This window comes from Hemiscyllium ocellatum, chromosome 6 (genome assembly GCF_020745735.1).
Source record: "Hemiscyllium ocellatum isolate sHemOce1 chromosome 6, sHemOce1.pat.X.cur, whole genome shotgun sequence".
Taxonomy (NCBI): Eukaryota; Metazoa; Chordata; class Chondrichthyes; order Orectolobiformes; family Hemiscylliidae; genus Hemiscyllium; species Hemiscyllium ocellatum.
This window is the reverse complement of record NC_083406.1, coordinates 25922827-25945068: the sequence shown is the minus strand read 5'-3', so window position 1 is coordinate 25945068 and position 22242 is coordinate 25922827. Positions and strand designations below refer to the sequence as shown.

The following is a 22242-nucleotide window of genomic DNA, read 5'->3' as shown; positions in this document are numbered from 1 at the left end:
TAATTTCCTGTTGACTGCAAGAGTGATAGCACTGCCTCTAAAATATCAGTATAGGAAGGCATGTTCCCCCTTTTTCAACAAAAGAGTATGAACATATTTTTATGTAATTATTCTTTATTACATTTACTAGGATGCCTGTCTCAACTCTGTGTGTCTGCTTTGGAAACCTTGTTGACCTTGCCCAATAATGGAGCGAAACACCTCAAACATATTCTTTATTAAACACTTGTGAAATTAAATGTCCAGGACCAGTTTCAAAGTCCCATACCACATACAATTTTGAAATTTAATAGAATTGTTTGAGAGAAAGAAACAAGTTGCTCTGGTTGGGAAATACATTACAAGTTCCAGAAGTTGGTGGGGAGGGATGGAATGGCTGGTGTTGTGAATAAGTTACCTTCCCTTTTGAAGTTTACTGCTGAAGTTTACATGAGGTGTCAACACATACTGCAATAAATTGTAAGCCCTTTGTTTATGACCTCTATTTCTTTTTCATATAGTTCCATGGCAGTGATTTTTGTTTTCACTGCAATGGTGCTAACTAGGCATAATGTCATACTATGGTTATTTTTGCTGAACTAATGGACTGGAGACCTCAATCGCAGCTTGGAAACCTACAATGGTTCAGTTAAATAAATCTGAATGTACACAGGGAACATGCAAACAAGGAGTTGAACGAAGGGATTCGACACTTTGAGCCACTCCACTATTCAATAACATCATGGCTGATCAATTCTATCCTCAAATCCTTATTCTGCCTCTCTCTGATAACTTTTCACCTGATTATCAACACCTGAACAATATTCAAAAACACTGCTTTCAACATTTTGCAGGAAGAATTCCAAAGAAAAAAAAAACTCTCATGTCTGTTTTAACCTCATAATTTTAGTTCTATTTTAAAATACTCTTGCGTCAGTTGTGGAGTTATCAGACCTATATTATAATATTTATTGTTTGGATTTTAAAACATTGGCAACTGGGCATTGGTTATAATTTATCAAGAATTTTTAAAAATTTGGTCAGACAATCAGGCAGAGGTGATTAGTGGTACTATCACGAAACCATTGTATTAAATCATAGACCCAAGTAATGTTCTAGGGATCAATGTTTGAATCCTGCCTTGGCAGATTTGCATTCAATAGAAATCTGGAATTAAGAGTCCACTGATGGCCATGATGGTAGATCTCTGTTGATTCACTAATACCCTTTCAGAAGGATGTAGGTTTAGGATCTGGACTGCAGGAGACTTCAGACTGACTGTTGTTGACAAGTTCGTCTTCTACTGGTTAATGCATGAGGATTTGATGGAAGCTTTAAAGGAATATGCAGATATGAGTAAAAAACACCAGGTAATAAAATCACTGCAGGAACACTGGGCTAAATGACCTCCTCCTGCATTGTAATAATTCTGTGGTTCAGTCCTTCTATAACAAATAAATGCAAAATACTAGAGGTGCTAGAAATCTGAAATATGAACAGGAAGTGTTGAAGAAACTCTGTAGGTTCCGTGATGATGCTGCTCCTTTACGAAGATTATGTTGTCGTTGTCTATTTTTTTCAAAGAGTCCGCAAAGTCTAAGTTTGAAGGGTGTGAGGGCCTGCTTGACTGTAGCTAACAGAGACTGCCTCAGGCAAAAGGTGTTCAAGATATTTGCTAAAAAGAAACACTCAAACAATGAAAGGGGAGTGGCCAGTTCTCCTAGCTCAGCTCATCCCTGGCTTGATGTAGTTTTTGCCAGGCTAGCTATTCACTGAAAGCAGTCAAGCTATTGCAAAGCTGCTGGACCCGAGAGAAATGGGTCCATGCTGACCCTTACTCTCTCTGACTTCTCTCCTGTAAGACTCTGTGTTTGATTTTACCTTTTGTGCCAAGGGGTGTGTATGGGGGTTGTTTAAGTATTGTGAACAGCATGATTAAGTTGGTAAAAATTTGTTGGGTTTTTGGATAAGTCAAGATTTTCAGGATTTTGTTCTCTTTTGTTTGTGTTTCATTCGGTAATCTTGTAAATAAATTCTGTTTTGTTTAAAACTAAATGGTTTGACCAGCTGCATCTCTCCTGGAATATTTGCATTGCACCTGGTTAAAACAGCTAGCAACGTTAGGATGTGGGCTATTTTCTTGAAATGTTTTGAGGTGGTCTGGCCTGGTGCATAACGGTCTGATAACATCTGTGCAGAGAGAAATAGAGAAATAGTTTGAGTTTGATGAGAATCTTCTTCAGAGCCATTCAGAATGTTTGTCCAGCATCTTTGGTTTCAAGGCCTTCTAGAATATTGGGCCTATCGGATAAGCTTCTCCTGAGTTGTACATGGAAGATTGATAATGCTGACATAATACTGAGGTGGTTTCTGACAGATCGAATAAACATTAAAAGCCATTAGCTTTTTTTTCAGTTTAAATCATCAAGGATTGATTTTTGGTTTAGAAAACCCAGAGGTTTACAGTGTAGTTCAGAGGAAACATGAATGGCTCCGAAAGCAAATGTAACTTTCTCCAAGAATGGACTCTTTCTCAGCACAGTTTGAGGGAATAAGGTAGCTCAGTTGAATTTTTTTTTGTTAATTAAAACTTCCAAATCAGGAGTGTTTGGTTAGAAAACTGCAGGTTATTCAAAAGTGAGAAAGTTTGAGCTCTCATTCTTGTGAGTATTTGTGTAAGAAGACTCCATGGTTTACAGGACAGTTAAGTCAAACTCACAATTTTCATCTTGAGGTGTAGGCCTGGATTTTCCAATGGCTGGATAAACGTTTCTGAAGCATCAATGAGAGTTGCATTTGGAAATTGCAGAAACCCCATTGTAGCAGATTCCAAAGCTTCTGCTTAGCACTTCCTCTCAACTTGGAACCCTTCAGAAGTATGCATTTCTCTAGCTTTGAGATGCAATCATCCCTTCCCCTGCCAGCAGACAAGCTGTGCCATTCCCCAGATTCAGACCTTACCCCACCAATTCTGATCCAAGCCCAACAACCCCATTCCTGGCACCCAACTCCTACGCAAACATTGTACCCAACACCCTACCCAGTCATTGGACCAGATTCCTACTTGCTCAGAACCTAAAACCCCTGCACTGTTTCTCAGGACCCAAGTTTTTCCCTTCCTCCTTCCCTCCCATAGACTCCCCAGGACACTGCAAGCCTCCTCCATCTAGGGTCTGACACTGCACCCTGCCCACCCACTGGAACAGATAGCTCCCACCACTCAGACATGCCTTAAAGACTCTATTAGTTACCTGGACTCCTTGCAACCTTATGCATTGGCTGGACCCTGAGTTACTTGGGTCCCTAACCACCTCGCACTCAACTCCATGACTCACTTGGCATCCTACTCACCTAGCACTCTACCCTCCTGGCACACTGACTGCATAATAGCCTTATGTAATTAGCATTTATCAGCAGCCAACAAAATGACTGTCTATGATCTTTACATTTCAGAAAACATCAGCTGATCACTGTGAAAGTAGGGGAGTGGTTTGTCTATCCTCAACTGGTTTGCATTATGAGGATCCATTGAAAATGAATGTATGGCTCCACTTTCTTGATTAACTTCTAATTGGAATGTCCTGTCAAAAACATGAAACTCTTTTGTTACATAAAAATAAAGTAGTCAATTGGCCATCTGCATGAGATTGTCATTGCTCACAAATTCTGGTCAGTAAATCTTCTGGATTTGAATCACTGTAAAAGCGATGGCTTTGTGTATTTACTGAAACTTAGTTTTAAGTGGGAAAGAGTGAGGAATGCTAATGCTGGAGATCAGAGTCGAGAGTGTGGTGAGCAAGTGCGAGGTCTTGCACTTTGGCAAAAAGAATAAAAGCATATTCTACTTTCTAAATGGTGAGAAAATTAGTAAAGCCAAAGTACAAAGGGATCTGGGAGTGCTAGTCGAGGATTCTCGAAAGGTAAACATGCAGGTTGAGTCCGTGATTAGGAAAGCGAATGCAACGTTGTCACTTATCTCAAGAGGGTTGGAATATAGAAGTAGAGATGTGCTACTGAGACTTTATAAAGCTCTGGTTAGGCCCTATTTGGAGTACTGTGTCCAGTTTTGGTCTTCACACCTCAGGAAGGACATACTAGCACTGGAACGTATCCAGCGGAGATTCACACGGATGATCCCTGGAATGGTAGATCTAACATACGAGGAACGGCTGAGGATCCTGGGATTGTATTCATTGGAGTTTAGAAGATTAAGGGGAGACTTAATAGAGACATACAAGATAATACATGGATTGGAAAGGGTGGACGCGAGGAAATTGTTTCCATTAGGTGAGGAGACTAGGACCCGTGGACACAGCCTTAGAATTAGAGGGGGTCAATTCAGAACAGAAATGCGGAGACATTTCTTCAGCCAGAGGGTGGTGGGCCTGTGGAATTCATTGCCACGGAGTGCAGTGGAGGCCGGGACGATAAATGTCTTCAAGGCAGAGATTGATAGATTCTTGTTGTCTAGAGGAATTAAGGGCTACGGGGAGAACGCTGGTAAGTGGAGTTGAAATGCCCATCAGCCATGATTGAATTGCAGAGTGGACTCGATGGGCCGAATGGCCTTACTTCCACTCCTATGTCTTATGGTCTTATGGTCTTATAGAAAAGCACAGCAGGTCAGGCAACATTTGAGGAACAGGAGAATCGATGTTTTGGGCATAAGCCCTTCATCAGGAATTTCTGATAAAGACCTTATGCCTGAAACATTGATTCTCCTATACCATGGATACTGCCTGACCTCTTTCTTGACTCTGAACCTTAGTTTTGCTGAGTGATCTAAGATTATTGTAACTGTGCCCGATACCTCGAGAGCTTGGGTTTTTTTTATGTTTTATTTTTTGTTTTGTGTGTAATCATTTAATTTGTTGAAAAAATCTGCAGTCCTACATGACTACATTTCAATGAGTAACCACCATTTTAAATAAAATTTTTAAAAAAATCTACAACGGGAAGGTTCATTTTGGGACCTGACTTGTCCACTGGTTCTAACAACTGGGGACATTGCATGTGGTATAAAGGATTAACTCATGTTACTGGAAAGTGCTTAAAATTTAACTTGACCATGGTTGCATGTTTGCCTTTGAATGGATATACCAGTGTGAAAACCATTTGTTGAATGCATCCCTTTTATTCCTTGTTGTTTGAGCAAGAACTCAAATTCTCTTAACCTCTAGACTTATAGCCTCCAAGCTCAAACGTTCACAACGACAGTTGTAAAGAAACCAGTCACACCATGAGTAGATGTTAAGGGGCATCATCCATTCTCCACTGCATAGCAGTGGCTTCATACTTTAAATTAATCATGGAGCCATGGAGACATACAGCATGGAAATGGACTATTCGGTCCATCTCATCCATGCCAACCGGATATTCTTCATTAATCTAGTTTATTTGCCAGCATTTGGTCCATCTACCTCTTCAATCCATATTCATGTACCCATCCAGATGCCTTTTAAATGCTGTAATTGTTCCAGTCTCTACCATCTCCTCTGGCATCTCATTCGATTCATGCATTACTCTCTGTGTGAAAACGTTGTTCCTTAGGTCCCTTTTAAATCTTTCCCCTCTCACGTGAAACCTATTTTTGAAGTCCCCTACGTGTGATAAAGACCTTGTCTATTTATCCTATCAACACCTCTCATGATTTTATAAACCTCTATAAAGTCATCCCTCAGCCTCCAAGACTCCAGGGAAAATAGCCCCAACCTATTCAACCTCTCCCTGTAGCTAAATCTTCCAACCCTGGTAACATCTTTGTAAATCTTTTTTGAATCTTTTCAAGTTTCCCATCCTTCCTATATTCGGGAGACCAGAATTGAACGCGGTATTCCAAAAGTGGCCTAACCATCGTCCTGCCAACTGCTATACTCAATGTCCTGACCAATAAAGACAAGTGTTCGACATGTCTTCTTCACTGTTTCACTTTCAAGGAACAATGGACCTGAATTCCACACTCCCTTTTGTTTGGCAATACTCCCCAGGATCTTATCATTAAATCTGGTGTTCTGGGTGAATGACAGAAATATTGATTATGTGACAAAAGGTGACTTCTGATAACAAATCATATTACTCTAAAAGCCCGACGAAGATATAACTATCTGGAAAACTTCAATACAAGAAGGACATTTCCTCCAGTTAGAAAAACAGAGCCCTGTCCAGTCAACAACCCGTCAACCCAGGAGATGTGAGGGACACTGAATTATTTTCACCTGCAAAGATTCAGCTCTGCCTAAAAATGGTCATAACTTGTTTGGAAATCCAAAGACTTCCAATTTCCATTTATCAAAATAACCACAGGAGTGAGAGAGTTTTCCCAGGCCTGCAAAAAGTGCATTTTAAAAGAATGAAATTTGAACCCATGATTTGCTTCTTGAATCTTTTGCTATTAATGAAAATGCCAGTTTTGTTTCCGGAATCCAACATGTGTGTCTGTAATCTGGGTGCATGAGGGAGTGTACATGTTTCATTATGTTTACAATCCATGGTGTCATGTGAGCAAACATTTATATTTACTTTGGATTTAAACCTAGCCAAAAGAATGCTATGTATTTATCAATGGAAATTTCAAAAACTCAAGATTAAAACGCTCTAAGAAACCAATAAGAGATGAGGAAAAGGGGGAAACATTATCAGATCACCACCTCTGTGTAACTAGAGAAGGTATTTCTGGAAAATAATCCAGTGAAAATACATGGTTGAAAGTAGACATAAAAAAACAATTATCACCTTGATGGAATTGTACTACAGAGCCCCAGTAGCCAGACGGAAATTGAGGAACAAATATGTAGAGAGATCTCAAAACAATGTATAAGAAAAATAAGGTTATAGTGGATTATTTTAATTTTCCAAACATTAAATGGAACTCTCCTGATGTTAAAGGTTTGGATGGTGAAGAATTTGTTTAGTGTGGTCAAGAAAATTTTCTTTATCAATATGTAAATAGTCCTACTAGAGAAGTAGCACAGTGTGACTGTCACTTAATTGAATAGAAGGGCAAATGACTGAAGTGATGGTAAGGGTATAATGGGTCGACTAATTAAAGCTAAAGTTTTAACAGGAGCAAAGCAAATGTTAAAGCTATGAGATAAGAATTTCCAAAAATTAATTGGAGTAGAATATTTGCAGGTAAAGTACACTTGATAAGTGGGAGGCTTTCAAAAGCGTGATAACACAAGTTCAGAGTCATTATGTTCCTGTTAAGGTAAGGATAAGGTTGGTAAGATTAGAGAGCAATAGATGAATAAAAATATTGAGGTTCTAGTCAAGAATAAAGCACAATCATATATACATGTTGACAATTGCATTCAAATGAATCTCTTGAACAGTACAAAGAGTGCAGGGACATTCTTAAGAGGGAGATAAGCAGGCAAAAAGAGGATATAAGATAGCCTTGGTAAATAAATTGAAGGTAATCCAAAGAGATTTTACAATTATATTAAGAGCAAGAGAGCAACCAGAGAGAAATTAGGGCCCTTTAAAGACCAAATAAATTATCTTTGTATTGACCCTCGGGAGATGGGAGAGACGTTTAATGAAAAATTCACATCAATTTTTACTGAAGAGAAAGAAATGGAGATGAGAGAATTCAGGGAAAGAAATACTGATGTTTTGAAATCAATTCACATCACAGAAGAAGTGCTGGATGTCTTAGAAAATATAAAGGTGGACAAATCCCCAGAACCTGATCTAGTGCATCCCAGGATGTTGCCGGAAGTTAGGGATGAAATTGCAGCGCCGCTTGCAGAAATATTTGTATCATTTAGAACTATGGGTGAGGTGCCTGATGACTGGAGAATGGCTAATGTTATTCCCTTGTTTTGGAAGGAATGTAAGGAAAGCCTGGGAACTATAGACCTGTGAGTCTGACTTTGGTGGTGAGTAAGTTGTTAGAAGTGATTCCGAAAGATGGGATTTATGTGCATTTGGAGAGGTAAGAAATGATTCAGGATAGTAGGCATGATTTTTCCGAGGGAAATCATGTCTCACAAACTTGATGGAGTTTGTTGAGGAAGTAACCAAGAAGATTGATGAGGGCAGAGTGGTAGACGTTGTTTGCATGGACATTAGTTAAACCTTTGACAAGGTTCTTTGTGTTTAACAAATTAGACAAGTTAGATCACATGGGATTCAAAGTGAGCCTTCCAATTGTATACAAAATTGGCTTAATGGCAGGAGACAGAGAGTGATGGTGGAGGGTTGTTTTTCAGATTGGAGGCCTGTGACTAGCATTGTTTCACAGGGAGCAGTGGTGGGTCCACTTTTGTTTGTCATTTATATAAATGACAGGAGAGAATACAGAAGGCATGATTAGTAAGTTTGCAGATGACACCAAAATTGTTGATACAGTGCACAGTGAAGAAGGTTATCTAAGATTACAAACAGATTTTGATCAATTGGGTCAATGGGTTGAGGAGCGGCAGATGGAGTTTAATTCCCATTATTGCAAGGCATTGCACTTTGGTAAAACAACAAGGGCAGAATTTATACAATTAAATGTAAGGCCTTGGGTAGAGTTGTAGAACAGAGAGACCTAGGGGATCAGGTTCATAATTGTTTGAAGTGTGTATTACGTGTCAACAAGGTGTTTAAGAAGGTGTTTAGTATGCTTACCTTCATTGTTCAGACATCTGAGCAGAGGAGTTGGGACATTATGTGGAGGTTGGTGACACCTTTTCTGGAGTACTGTGTCCAGTTCTGGTCACCCTGTTATCAGAATTATATTATTAAGTTGGAGAGGATTCAGAAAAGATTTATCAGGATGTTGCTGGGAATGGAAAGTTTGAGTGATAAGGAGGGGCTGGATGGGATGGGACTTTTTTTCAGTGGAGCATAGGAGGTTGAAGAGTTTGGATAATGTGAATGGTAGCTGTCTTTTCCCGAGAGTGGGTAGTTCAAGACTAGGGGTGTATTTTTAAGGTGAGATGAGAAAGATTTAAAAAAAGACTTGAGGGGTGACATTTTTTCTCAGAGAATGAATCTTGTGTGGAATGAACTTCCAGAGGAAGTTGTGGATATGGGTACACTTACAATATTTAAAAGTAATTTAGAAAAGTACGTGAATAAGAAATGTTTGGAGGGATATGAACAAAGCACAGGCAGATGGGACTAGTTTAGTTTGTGATTATGTCAGTATGGACTGGTTGGACCAAAGGTTCTGTTTCCATGCTGTATGGCTCTGTAATTCAGCTTGCCCACAACAATGGCCATTAAACTACTGTATATCAAAAAATAACCTCCTGGTTCACTTATGTCCTTCAGAGAAGAAACTTGTTTCATTCTTGCCCAGTTTGGTGTCCATGTGACTGAAGAACCACAGAAAGGTGGTTGACTTTTAACTGCCCTTGGAAGTGAGCAAACAAGACACTAATTTGTCCCAAAGACAATAAATGCTGGTCATTCCAACAATGTTCGCAACAAATCAATGAATGAAAGCAACAGTTCATCATAGAACCAGAGAAACTGAATGAAAAGAACAGCTCATCATCCAACAGGATTAAATTGTTGGCATGATCTCATAGAGCTTAAAATGAGATTCTGCCAAATGACACTTCAAGCCAACACTTTCTAATTATCATTGAGTAACTCTGGCATTGGCTTTCCTCAACAGAAAGAAAGAAAATATATTTACATAGTGACTGTTATGACCTTAGGATATCACAAGATATTTTACTGTCATAACATAGGAGAAAGAATGACTCCTATACATCCATTGCCGATTACTTGGAAAATTTTTTAGTTTGTGATTGGGAAAAATGCCTGTGATGGTATCTTTTGCATTGCTTCTCAATACAAGTTGATAACTTGGACTGAATGCATTTATACTGTTGTGTAAATCCATACCAGTTAATAGATGCAAAAATATTTAGATATGCAGGATTTCTATTCATTTTGCCTGGGAAGAGAAATAGTTTACACATGCATTGGTCAGCTTAGCAGTCACTAGATACAACAAATAGATCGAATGTGTGGCATATTTTGCTTCAGAATTCTGTCCTTCCAGCATGATAATATCTTTACTGTGTAATTTGGGCATGAAGTTACTTTGAATCATTTCTGTGGCGGAGGCCTTCTGAGTTTTGTGGACAATGGTGTAAAACTGCACCTGGTGTAAAGTCAACTTCAGAGCTCTCCCACACTATCTATTGCACCACACAGTCATGTGAGAAGAAAGCAGGAGACTTGTCTATTACAACCAAATTTATAATATTTCTTTTCTCAGAATGTGGACATTTCTAGCAAGGCCAGGGTTTATTCTTAAATGTTAGCTGTCCCCAGGAAGGCAATAATGAGCAGCTTAACAAACAGCTAGAGTCCCTGTGGTGAAGACAATTCCACATTGTTGTTCATTAAGGATTTTTGTTTTTGTCATATGAAGGAATGTTTGATGCATATCTGGAATATATGCATGTCTGATTTTGAGGAGAGCTCGTGGGTGATAAGGTTGTACTTGAAGCCCTTATTCTTAAGACAGGTTGCAGGATTGGTACGAGATGCCAAAGTAACCTTGGCGAGATGCTAGATCATGTCAAAACATAATGCATACTCCAATCATGACATACGAACAGAGGAAGGCATGAACATCAGTGCTCCTAAATAAAGTGCCATCGCATGAACTGTTTTATCCCAGATGGTGTCAAGCTTCTTAAGAGTTATAGCTGTAAATATCCAGATACATGTAGAGTATTTGAAACACTCCTGACCTTGTCAACGGAGTCAAGTGATCAGTTATTTGTTGCAGAGTACATATTATCTAACCCATTCCAGTCACCATCACATTCAGTGGCTGAGTTCAGGTCAATGGTACCTCCAGGATAATCATGGTAGTATATGTCTGGTGTTGTGGAAATTCAGTTAAGTCAACTGTCAAAGACATTTTGTAAGATTATAAAGATTAGTGAATGACAATTGGAATAGTTTTATTGTGAATAAGTCTTCAACAAAACAAGATAAGTTGCACTGACCAAATATTTTGATAGATTTGCAACATGATCCCATGTACCAAGAAAATGTAGACTTCTTCCAGGATTCAAGATTGTTCTTAGACAATGAAATTTGGCAAATGTTAAAATAAATTACCATTTATAGATATTACAATAAGTTGGGCTAGGTTTTTAAGCAGAAGTACTTTTCCCCCATATTGAAAGCTCTGGGCCTAGTATGGGATGTAGTAAGTGATCTTGCAGAAATTATGGTACATAGGGTGGATTGTTTTTCTCTGTGGCAGCAGGCTTGGAGACAAGAAGGACATTTAATTAGCATGAGTGGTGAGAGACCTGAACCACTCTGTAATTCATCTTCTGCCATAATTAGATTAGGAAGGTCCATGATTGACATTCTCGTCCCATTCCCAACTGGACCAGTCACCATGGCATGTGTGTATAGCAACAAAACTGTTCTCAATTAATCGTCTCCAAGAGGAGAGGCCACTCAAGTGGCCAATTGAAGGAATTGACATCAGGAAGTGGGAAGGCTGGCTGAGACCTCTGCTCTTGCTGCCAACCTAGCTTCTTACCTCTCCCCATGACTCACAGCCTGGGTAATGTCCCCTGACATTACCCAGATCACTCTACCAACCTGGAACTCTACAGCCTACCTTCTGACATGAGCTACCACCTGCCTGTGCCACTGCTGAGGACAGGAGCTGCCAGTCTATGAATGATCCCCAGTGCTTGGTTGATAGGACTTGTACCCTTGAGGTCTTGATTCCTGGAAAGACCCACTAGTGGCCCTGCCACTGACTGATTGAAATACACTTTCCAAAAAGAGATGAAAACTCTTCATTTTAACATCAAATACTAAATCTTTCATTAATTTGCTGTCCTCCGCTGGAAATAATCCAGCATTCCAAGATATTCTTCAAAATTTGAGTTTTCAATTACAAGTGTTTGAGGTCCATTTGACTTTAACCTTCTTGATCAAGGGGCACCCAGGTATGTAATGACTAACAATCGCATAACTAGAGTTATCTTTACTTCTTTGTTTCTACTGTAAATAAATGCACACAATTAAGTGTACACACTAAAGACACATAGCATTTTTCTCTTAGATTCCCTTATTTACAAAATTAATGGAAGATGCTGATATAATGGTAATGTGTCACAAAGCTGGTCCATTTTGCTAAAAGCTGTGACTTTTCTCCAGAATACTGTGTCCTTGGTTTTTCTCAGAGGGGTTGTAAACAGGCCAGGCTCCGAAACAGCTAAGTTTTGTACAGAGATGAAAGGCCTTTTTGTTTATAAGTAAATAGATGAGTCTTTAGGCCAAAGCTTTTATGTTTTTAGAAGAAACCTGTATAAGTCAAGGGGGTGTGGCCAGCTGTATAGCTGAGCAGTTCAGTCCAGAACTAATGGGAGTTTGGCTATGGGCTGTGTGGAAACAGACTGCTAAACTCTCTCTCCTTCTTCCCTTCTAACTTTGACCCGTAAGCCTTTGTTTCATTTTTACTATGTTTATTGGGACTGTTATGTATATTCAAAACAGTATAATTTAGCCTAGTTTGGATAGACTGAATTCTGTCGGGTTCATTATTCTGCTCTTTGTGTTTCATTGTGTAATTTTGTGAATAAATATTAGTCTGTTTTAAAACCTGGCAGTCAACCTAACTAACTTACTCAAGGTAATATTCATTGTACACTTACCAAAACAAATTGCAAAGTTATGGTCTGGACTGCCTGCTTAAGAATGTTTGGAGTGGTCTGGTCAAGTCCATAACAGACTGGGGGCTCTTTGCAGGATTTTAAACTGTGAATGATAGATGCTAATGTCATTATTTTGGGTGTTGGTTTGGTTAGGTAGACAAACAATGGCTCTTTCACTCGCTAAGAGTTCTCTGGAGGTGTACACAGTGACTTTGGAAATGTTACAAGAGTGAATAAGACCAAAGTGTAGGAATTAGTGGACAATCTAGGATTGGAGCTGCCTCCCCTGTGAGGAAAGGAGAGATAATCACAGCAGTGGCTCAACATTTAAACTTGCTAGAGAAACCATCATAATCTGTAGAGATGGCAAAAATTCAATTGCAAAAGAAGCAGCTTGAGTCAAAGGCAAGAGATAAGGAAAGGACATCAGAAATTAAACAGTTTGAGTTAGAGTTGAAAGCAGAAGAGAAAGAAGAACAAAGGGTATGGCAGAAGAGAAAGAAAAAGAGAGAGAGTTTGAATTTCAGAAACTGACACTTAAAACAGAAAGTCAGATTAAAAGGATAGAGATGAAGGCTGAGGGCAAATCTAGTGCGGAAGAGAGTGGGGGTGAGCAAACCCATGGTGGGCGAAAGCCTGATGAGAAACTGTTTAAGTCTGTTCATGCATTGCCTAGATTTGATGAGAAGGATGTGGAAACCTTTTTCATCTCATTTGAAAAAGTGGCTAAACAGATGCAGTGGGCAGTGACCATGTGGGTTTTGTTGATCCAAATAAAACTTGTAGGTAGGGCTAGTGTGGCCTTTGTATCACTATTATGGGAGGTGTCAGGGGTGTATGAGGAGATGAAAAAAGCCATCTTAAGTGTAGATGAGCTTGTAGCGGAAGCCGACAGACAATGTTTCAGGAATCTAAGGAGGGACCCTGGTCAAACCTATATTGAGTTTGAAAGGATCAAACAGAGTAATTGTGATAGGTGGATAAGAGCTTTAAAAATAGAGCAAACCTATGATAACCTGAGAAAGGCCATTATTTTGGAGGAATACAAAAATTCACTGCCTGAGGCAGCACAAACTCACATGGAAGAGCAGAGAGTTAAGGCAGCAAGTTTAGCAGTTGAAGTGGCTGATGATTATGAGCTGGTCCATAAAACTTGGGTTGGCTTCCAGAATCAATTTCAGTCCATGAGGGATAGAAACTGGGGAAAAGAGAAATCCTCACGTGGAAAGGGACAGGTAGATCTCAGTGAAGATCGTAAGGAGAACTTACCTCAGGGTGAAAAGGAAACCCTTGAGGGCGACAAAGAAGTTAAAAAGCTGCGGTATTTTTACTGTGATAAAGTGGGCCATGAAATCACAGTGTTGGTGGGCTAGGAGAAAGCCAGATATGGGAAAACAGGACAAGCCTGGAAGTTTTGTTGGCATGGTAACAAAAAGCCCAATGGAAGCTAGAAAGCTGAATCAGAGATTGATTAATGAGGAAGTGCCAAATCTGCTTAAAAATATATAAGGCAAAAGTGAGTACTGCAGATACTGGAGATTAGAGTCAAGAGTATGGTGCTGGAAAAGCACAGCAGGTAAAGCAGCATCCACGAAGCAGGAAAATTGATGTTTCGGGCAAAAGCCCTTCATCAGGAATGAGGCTGAGGATATGCAGGTCCTGGGCCTCCTCCATCACCACTCCCTTACCACCCGATGCCTGGAGGCAGAAGCCCTTATCGTCCGCTTCGGACCCTCTGATCTCATGGCATCAATATGGATTTCACCAGTTTCCTCATTTCTCCTCCCCCCAACTTATCACAGTTCTAATCTTCCAGCTCAGCACCATCCTCATGACCTGTCCCATCTGTTCATCTTCCTTCCCACCTATCTGCTCCACCTTCCCATCCAACCTATCACCTTTACCCCAACCTCCCTCCACCTATTGCACTTTCAGCTACCTTCCCCCAGCCCCACCCCCCTCCCATCTATCTCTTCACCCACAAGGCTCCCAGCCTCATTCCTGATGAAGGTCTTTTGCCCGAAATATCAATTTTTCTGCTCCTCAGATGCTGCTTAACCTGCTGTGCTTTTCCAGCACGACTTTTTTGAAAAAATATGCATGCAAGGGTAAAGTTTATTCACATAGGCCACGAGTAGCAGGTAAGGAGGTTACAATATTTAAGGGACACGGGATCCACTCAGTCTGTAATGCTGAGGGATGAGGAGATAGTACTGGGAGCAGGAATCCATGATTAGACAAAAAGTGCTCAATTATGTAAAGTGGGACTAGAGTGTCCAGAGAAGAGAATTTCTAGTAGGACTACTGGACAAACTCTCAGCTCCAAGAATATAATTGGTCCTTGCAAATGATTTAGCTGATTGACCTGTAAGTGCACTGCCTACTCTAGTTGAAAAACCAGTGGAGACTCAAGCAACTGAAGAAATGCAGGGCATTTTTGCAGGGATCTTCCCAGTTTGTGTGGTCACAAGATCACAGAGGCACAAGTTGAAACTGGAGAGGTCAAAAGGCACAGATAAGGAAGCTGAAATAGCTTTATCCAAGACTTTTTTTTGATCAGGTAAGTGGGACTGAGCAGGAACAAATAGGTAAATGTGCAAGTATCTTTATCTCTGCTAAGCCTACTGAATTATAGCAGAAAGATGAGAACTTAAAACAATTGTATCAAAAAACATATACAGAGAAGGAGAGTGAATGCATCCGTGTATGTTATTACTTAACAAATGATGTCTTAATGAGGAAATGGAGACCATCACATATTCAAGCAGATGAGAAATAGGCAGAGATTCATAAAGTGTTTTGCCAATAGGGGATAGAAAGGAGGTGCTGCAAGTGGCGCATAAGCTACTATTTGGAGGACATTTAGGAGTAAGGAAAACACAGGCTAAAATATAGACATTTTTACTGGCCTGGACTACCCAAGGGGATTGTTGAATTTTGCTAGACATGTCATACATGTCAACTAATTGGAAAACCACAGGCAGTAATAACGTCTGCACCTTTAATACCTATTCCAACATTTGACGAGCCTTTCACAAGATGCTTAATTCATTATGTGTGTCCCCTACCTCAAACAAAAAATGGGAATAAGTATTTATTAACAGTAATGAATGTGTCAATTAGATTTCCAGCAGCAATACCATTATGCAACATCACAGCTAAAAGGGTTGTAAAAGAATTACTCATTTTTGTTACTAAGTACGTATGACCAATAGAGATCCAGTCAGATCAAGGGTCAAACTTCACATCCAAATTATTCAAGGAGGTTATGGATAACTTGGGAATAAAGCAATTCAAGCCTACTGCATACCACCCAGAATAAAAGGGAGTGTTAGAGAGATGGCATCAAACATTAAAGACCAGGTTGAGGGCTTATGGCCAGGATTATCCAGATGATTTGGACAAGGGAATTCCATTTGTACTTTTTGCTACCAGAGATGCTCCAAATTAATCAACCAAATTCAGTTCATTTGAATTAAGGATTTGGCATGAAGTGAGAAGACCGTTAAAATTGATTAAGGAAAAAATAATAAGTCAGAATTCAGAGACCCACCCATTTGGACTGTGTGTCAAATCTTAAAAGTATTGCAGCATACAATGAAACTAAAAGCAGATAAGAAATCACAAATTCGCAATTTTGCAATTGGGGATAGGTACTGGTGTTACTTCCAGTAACAGGTGAACTTTTAAAAGCCAGGTTTAGTTGATCTTATTAAATTGAGAGGAAATTGAGTGGGGTGAACTACTTGATAGGGACTCCAGACAGGAAGAAATCTCAAAGCGTGTCATGTGAAAATGCTCAAAAGGTATTTTGACAGGGAAGGAAAGCAAGAGGAGAAGGTGGTAATGATCACAGGGCACAAAGAAGAACCAAGTTCAGATTCTGAATTGGGCATTCCTCAAATCAAATTGGACAATGGGGAATTTGTCAAAAATTGTGATGAATTATTGACTAACCTTCCAAAAGAAAATCAAAATGACCTGAAAGAGCTATTACTATCACAAGGGAAGATGTGTGGAAATGTAAACTGGGAAGTACTAACCTAATTGTGCATGGTATAGATAGAGGAGATGCTGTTTCAATTAAGCAACATCCTTACAGGTGTAACTCACTAAAGTTGACACAGGTACTGAAGGAGATAGAATGCATGCTCCAAAATGGCATAATCAAAGTAAGTTAGAGTGACTGGAGCTCACCTATCATCATGATGCCAAAGCCAGATGGTACCCAATGGTTATGTGTGGACTATCGCAAAGTCAATGCTGTTACAAAGACTGATGAACATCCAATTCTGTAGTTGGAGGACTGTATCGATAAGGTGTGACAAGCAATTACATTTCTAAGTTAGACTTGCTCAGAGGCTACTGGCAGAAAGAGAAGGGCTTATGCCCAAAGAAGGGCTTATGCCCGAAACATTGATTTTCCTGTTCCTTTGATGCTGCCTGACCTGCTGCGCTTTTCCTGTAACACATTTTTAAGCTCTGATCTCCAGCATCTGCAGTCCTCACTTTCTCCTACTGGCAGAAAGAGCAAAGACAATCTCAGCTTCCATAACGTCAAATGGACTATTTCAGTTCAAAGTCATGCCATTTGGTATGAAAAATGCTCCGATCACATTTCAGATACTAAGTATTAAAGTCATTGCCGGATTACCAACTGTGTTGTTTATGTTGATGACCTGGTGATTTTTAGTCAATCATGGAAGGAACATTTACAGCATTTAGCAGACATGTTTGACTGACTTTGGAAGGCAGGCTTAGTGGTAAAGCCCAAGTCATCATCTTAGGCCAAGTTATTGGACACAGTCAAATGGCCCCACAGGATCCGAAAACAAAAGTAATTGGGGAATTTCCCACACCGTCAATGACAAAAGCAGTACTACAGTTACTGAGATTGAGTGGACTTTGCCAAAAGTTTGTGCCAAATTTTAGCAGTGTCGCTGCTCCATTCACTGAATTATTAAAAAGGGCAAGAAGTTTCAGTGGACAATGGATTGTCAAAAGGTATTTGACAGCCTAAAAACTATGTTAACCACTGCCCCAGTATTAGTCACACTTGTTTACATAGAGTTTTTCAAGGTGGCTATCTATGCCAATGATGTGGGTGTTAGTGCAGTGCTCCTGCAGGAAGATGACGAGGGAATCGAAAGACCCATTGAATATTTTTCCAGGAATTTGAATGTTCATCAACAGAAATACTCAACAGTGGAGAAAACAACTTTGAGCTTGGTGTTAGCATTACAACATTTCGGTGTTTATATGACCAGCAATGCATCTGTGACAATTGTATGCACTGATCATTGACATTTGTGGAAAACTTTAAGGACAAAAATGCCAGACTGGTTAGATGGAGCTTGTTGTTGCAGCCATTTAATTTGAAAATTGTGCACATGGCAGGTTGTGAAAATGTGATTGCTGATGCATTATCAAAACTCGAATGAGATACAGAGGCATGGGGGCACCATGGCCTGATTTTGCATGTAGTTGTGCATGTTTGCACGTGTTTAGTTAGTGTAGTGTATATGTGTGTTTTAGAGTACGAACCTTTTTTTTTTGACGGGCATTAAAAGTTAAGCCATCTTTGGATATCGATGGTTCATTTTCTTTTAAGGAGAACATGTCACAAAGCTGGTCCTTTTTTCTAAAAGCTGTTCCTTTTCTCCAGGATACTGTTTCTTTGTTTTTTGTCAGAGTGGTTGTAAACAGGCCGGGCTGCAGAACAGCTGGGTTTGGTACAGAGATGAAAGGCCTTTTGTTTATAAGTAAACAGATGAATCTTTAGGGAAAGATTCCTGAAGAAGGGCTCATGCCCGAAACGTCGATTCTCCTGCTCCTTGGATGCTGCCTGACCTGCTGCGCTTTTCCAGCAACCCATTTTCAGCAGATGAATCTTTAGGCCAAACCTTTCATGTTTTTAGAAGTATAAGTCAAGGGGGCATGGCCAGCTCTATAGCTGATCGGCTCAGTCCAGAACTAATGGCAGTTTAGCTGTGGGCTGTGTAGAAACAGGCTGCTATATTCTCTCTCCTTCTGTCCTTCTAACTTCAACCAATAAGCCTTTGTTTTATTTTGACTGTGTTTAAGGGGTTTGTTTATTGGGATTGTTGTGTATATTCAGAACAGCATAATTTAGTCTAATTGGATAGACTGAACTCTGTATGGGTTCTTTATTCTGCTCTTTGTGTTTCATTGAGTAATTTTGTAAATACATTTCTGTCTGTTTTAAAATCTGGCAGTCAACCTAACTAACTTATTTTGGTTAATTTTCTCTGTACTGAAAATGTGTTGCTGGAAAAGCGCAGCAGGTCAGGCAGCATCCAAGGAACAGGAGAATCGATGTTTCGGGCATAAGCCCTTCTTCAGGAATAAGGAATTTTCTTTGTATACTTACCAAAACAAATTGCAAAGTTATAGTCTGGGCTGTCTGCTAAAGAATGTTTGGAGTGGTCTGGCCAAGTCCATAACAAACATCATTGAACTAGTAATCATGAGGCCCACTTTGAAGCGATGGGATTAGATTACTTACAGTGTGGAAACAGGCCCTTCGGCCCAACAAGTCCACACCGACCCGCCGAAGCGCAACCCACCCATACCCCTACATATACCCCTTACCTAACACTATGGGCAATTTAGCATGGCCAATTCACCTGACCCGCACATTTTTGGACTGTGGGAGGAAACCGGAGCACCCGGAGGAAACCCACGCAGACACGGGGAGAACGTGCAAACTCCACACAGTCAGTCGCCTGAGGCGGGAATTGAACCCAGGTCCCTGGCGCTGTGAGGCAGCAGTGCTAACCACTGTGCCACCGTGCTGCCCCCTACAGGGACACCTGTAAATTCCCCTCCAGGGCACATAACATTGTGACTTGGGATTGTATTGCCAGCCTTTCAATTTAGCTGTGTGAAAATTTTGGGCAAGTCCCTTCCTAACAACATTGTCAGTATAACTGCAGCAGCTCAGGAAGGCAGCTCCCCATCACCTTCTCTTGGGCAGTTCAGGATAAGCTATAAATGCTAACCTGGCCTGTTATGTCCACATCTCATGAAAGAAAAGGTCTTGCGACCTGTCTTGGGTTAACATTTCAGGTGCCTCTGTCCATGTTTAGCGTCATAGAGTCGTAGATTAAACTATTACTTGTAGAATGTTATCCACCAGATTAGAATTCTTGGTACCTGAGTTACAAATATTTTAGAACATAAACTCCCACATGTAATGCAGGGAATTTCCAATGTTTGGCAGTGTTAGGAAGCTTTCATTTCGCTAGGTATCCCTATCCCATTGAGAAGAATTTTAAGATATGGATGGGGTGGTAGAGATAGCTCTTATGCAAAAGAAAACCTTTGCCATTTGGGAAACTATTGAGGCTTTGAATAAAGAGCAAATGTATTTCAGCACATTGGATCTCTTCATTGAAAATATCAACCTCTCCTCATTGAGCTGGATCAGGGAGAATCAGCCCATCTAGAAGAAAACTATGCCACTCAATTCTAGATTGATGTTGAAAACATTCACAATATCGAAGACTCTTGAATTTAGTTCAGCTGACAAGTTTTAAACTCAATATTTGTTTCAATCAGATTAAAAATAATTTTGAAAATGGTACAGATAACAATGCAGTTCCTTAAGCACTGTCTTTAGAGTATTTTTGTGCAGCCACACACGTAGAAATGAAGAGCTTATGAAAATAGGCCGACAGTTAATTGTTGGGAGTTCAATCTCACACGAGGAAAGTCATGAAATTGAATTCAATAAGTCTGGTAAAATGTGGATCTCCATTCAAGGAAACATGGCCATGAAACTTATGTTATAAAACCAAAAGCCCTTCAGAGGAGGGGACTTGTTAACACTAACTTCTCTGTTTTATATATGTCTTCAGTCCAAAACATGTGTCAAACTATTCATGCCCTGACGCTAACTAGAAATGGGTAATGATTGTTGGTTTATCAAGTGCCGCCCACATCCTAAAGTCAAATAAATGTACAAAGATTAAACTAATTTGTTGGGACAAGTGCCCCATTTAACTTTTATGTCTCACACTAACTTCATGCATAGATGAAGCTGGGGAAATGAAATTGAATTTCCAGTTATCAGTCAGTCTTTATTATGATTATTAAGATTTATTGTGGTGTATTTTTCATCCATTCCATGCTTGCATTATTCAATAAATATTTCCTCAGACTTTTGAGGAAGGTTATTTTTGTTTAGTTTACCAATTTGAAATAAATAAAATTACACTGATTAGAAAGTCTAGTTCGTGTTGCTGTACTGAAGGAGCGGAAATGGTTATCTGTCCTCCGTATTGCATGTTTCAATACCATGATTACCAAAGAACGTTTGTTAAACAGTTCAGCTGAAAGTAATCTAACTCTATAGAATTGGATTTGCACACAGTTTTTTTTAAATGTAACTTTGCATGCTTATTGATATTATTTATAGGCAGAGAGAGCAAAGTGTATCACTGTGAACGTTGTGCAAAAAACAAATCTCTTTTGGTAATCTTTGTTTACTGTTTCACTCTTGAGAGCATAGTTGTCACCGTGTGTTTTGGGAATGTATTTCTTTCAGGCTGCCTTGAGTTAAAGGAGGAGACAATTGAGAATCTCTTAGCAGCTGCCTGCCTGCTCCAGCTCTCCCAAGTGGTGGAAGTATGCTGCCATTTCCTAATGAAACTGCTCCATCCATCAAACTGCCTGGGTATCCGTGCATTTGCTGATGCTCAGGGCTGCACTGAATTAATGAAGGTGGCTCACAGCTATACTATGGTAAGGTGACAGGAGATGTTTTATTTCAAATCACCTTCTTGCTTCACTTCTTCCTTGTCCCTGCATGTATATTTTGCTACGTGAACGGACTTTCTCAGGAATGTATAATGTATAATGGTGGGCTGATGTGCCCATTCGTATCAGAAATATAAATCATGAAGATTGCTTCCCTGGTCTAAATTTTACCATGATAAATTTTACACAGTCAACTGATGGAAAATCTAATGGTGAGTCTATTGATTTTTTAACATTATGCAGGGCTTTGAGGAGCACACAAGGTGGTGTAACTAATTTAATTGCTCAAAGGGCCAGCACAGGCTTAATGGAATGAATAGCCCCCTTTTACTAATCTACTGCATTCTTTTCTGCTGAAGCAAAGCTCCATATCAGAAATGAAAATTTATAAATACACTCCCACTTTACATGTGTTAGGGCTGTTAAAATAAATTTGCCATTTCGGCCTTCTATAAATTGTGGCGATTGATTGATTTCAATGTTGATGTGGATGTCTGTCTTCTTGACATTATTTTGAATAGTTTTGACAGCAGATCCATAATGGTCAATCAAGGATTTGCTTTTTTAGTTTGGTCTGGCTTAAAATTTCAAATGGGTGTCACTTCCCTAAGTGAGCAATCCCAATAGTTCCACAAGCTTATGAGCTGAGTTCTGAAAGAACACAGGCAACAAAAACTTCAGATTTGATACTCAGTCTGTGCAGAGCTAATTCATCATAACCATACAACGATAAGAAATAGGAATCAGACTGGGCTATTCGACCCTCAAGCCTGCTTCACCATTCAATAAGATCATAACTAATCTGCTATTCAGATTGGATCATAGCTGATCCAACATT

At 39.7% G+C, this 22242-nt stretch overlaps 1 protein-coding gene across 1 annotated transcript in view; it reads left to right on the top strand.

The window, feature by feature from the left end:
* The window catches only part of LOC132816620 (kelch-like protein 1), a 402871-nt gene that overhangs the window by 175558 nt on the left and 205071 nt on the right, over positions 1 to 22242 (top strand). Inside the window, exon 4 of the mRNA XM_060826433.1 lies at positions 21193 to 21389. Coding sequence (XP_060682416.1) covers positions 21193 to 21389 — 197 coding nt within the window. The remainder of the gene's footprint in view (positions 1 to 21192; positions 21390 to 22242) is intronic.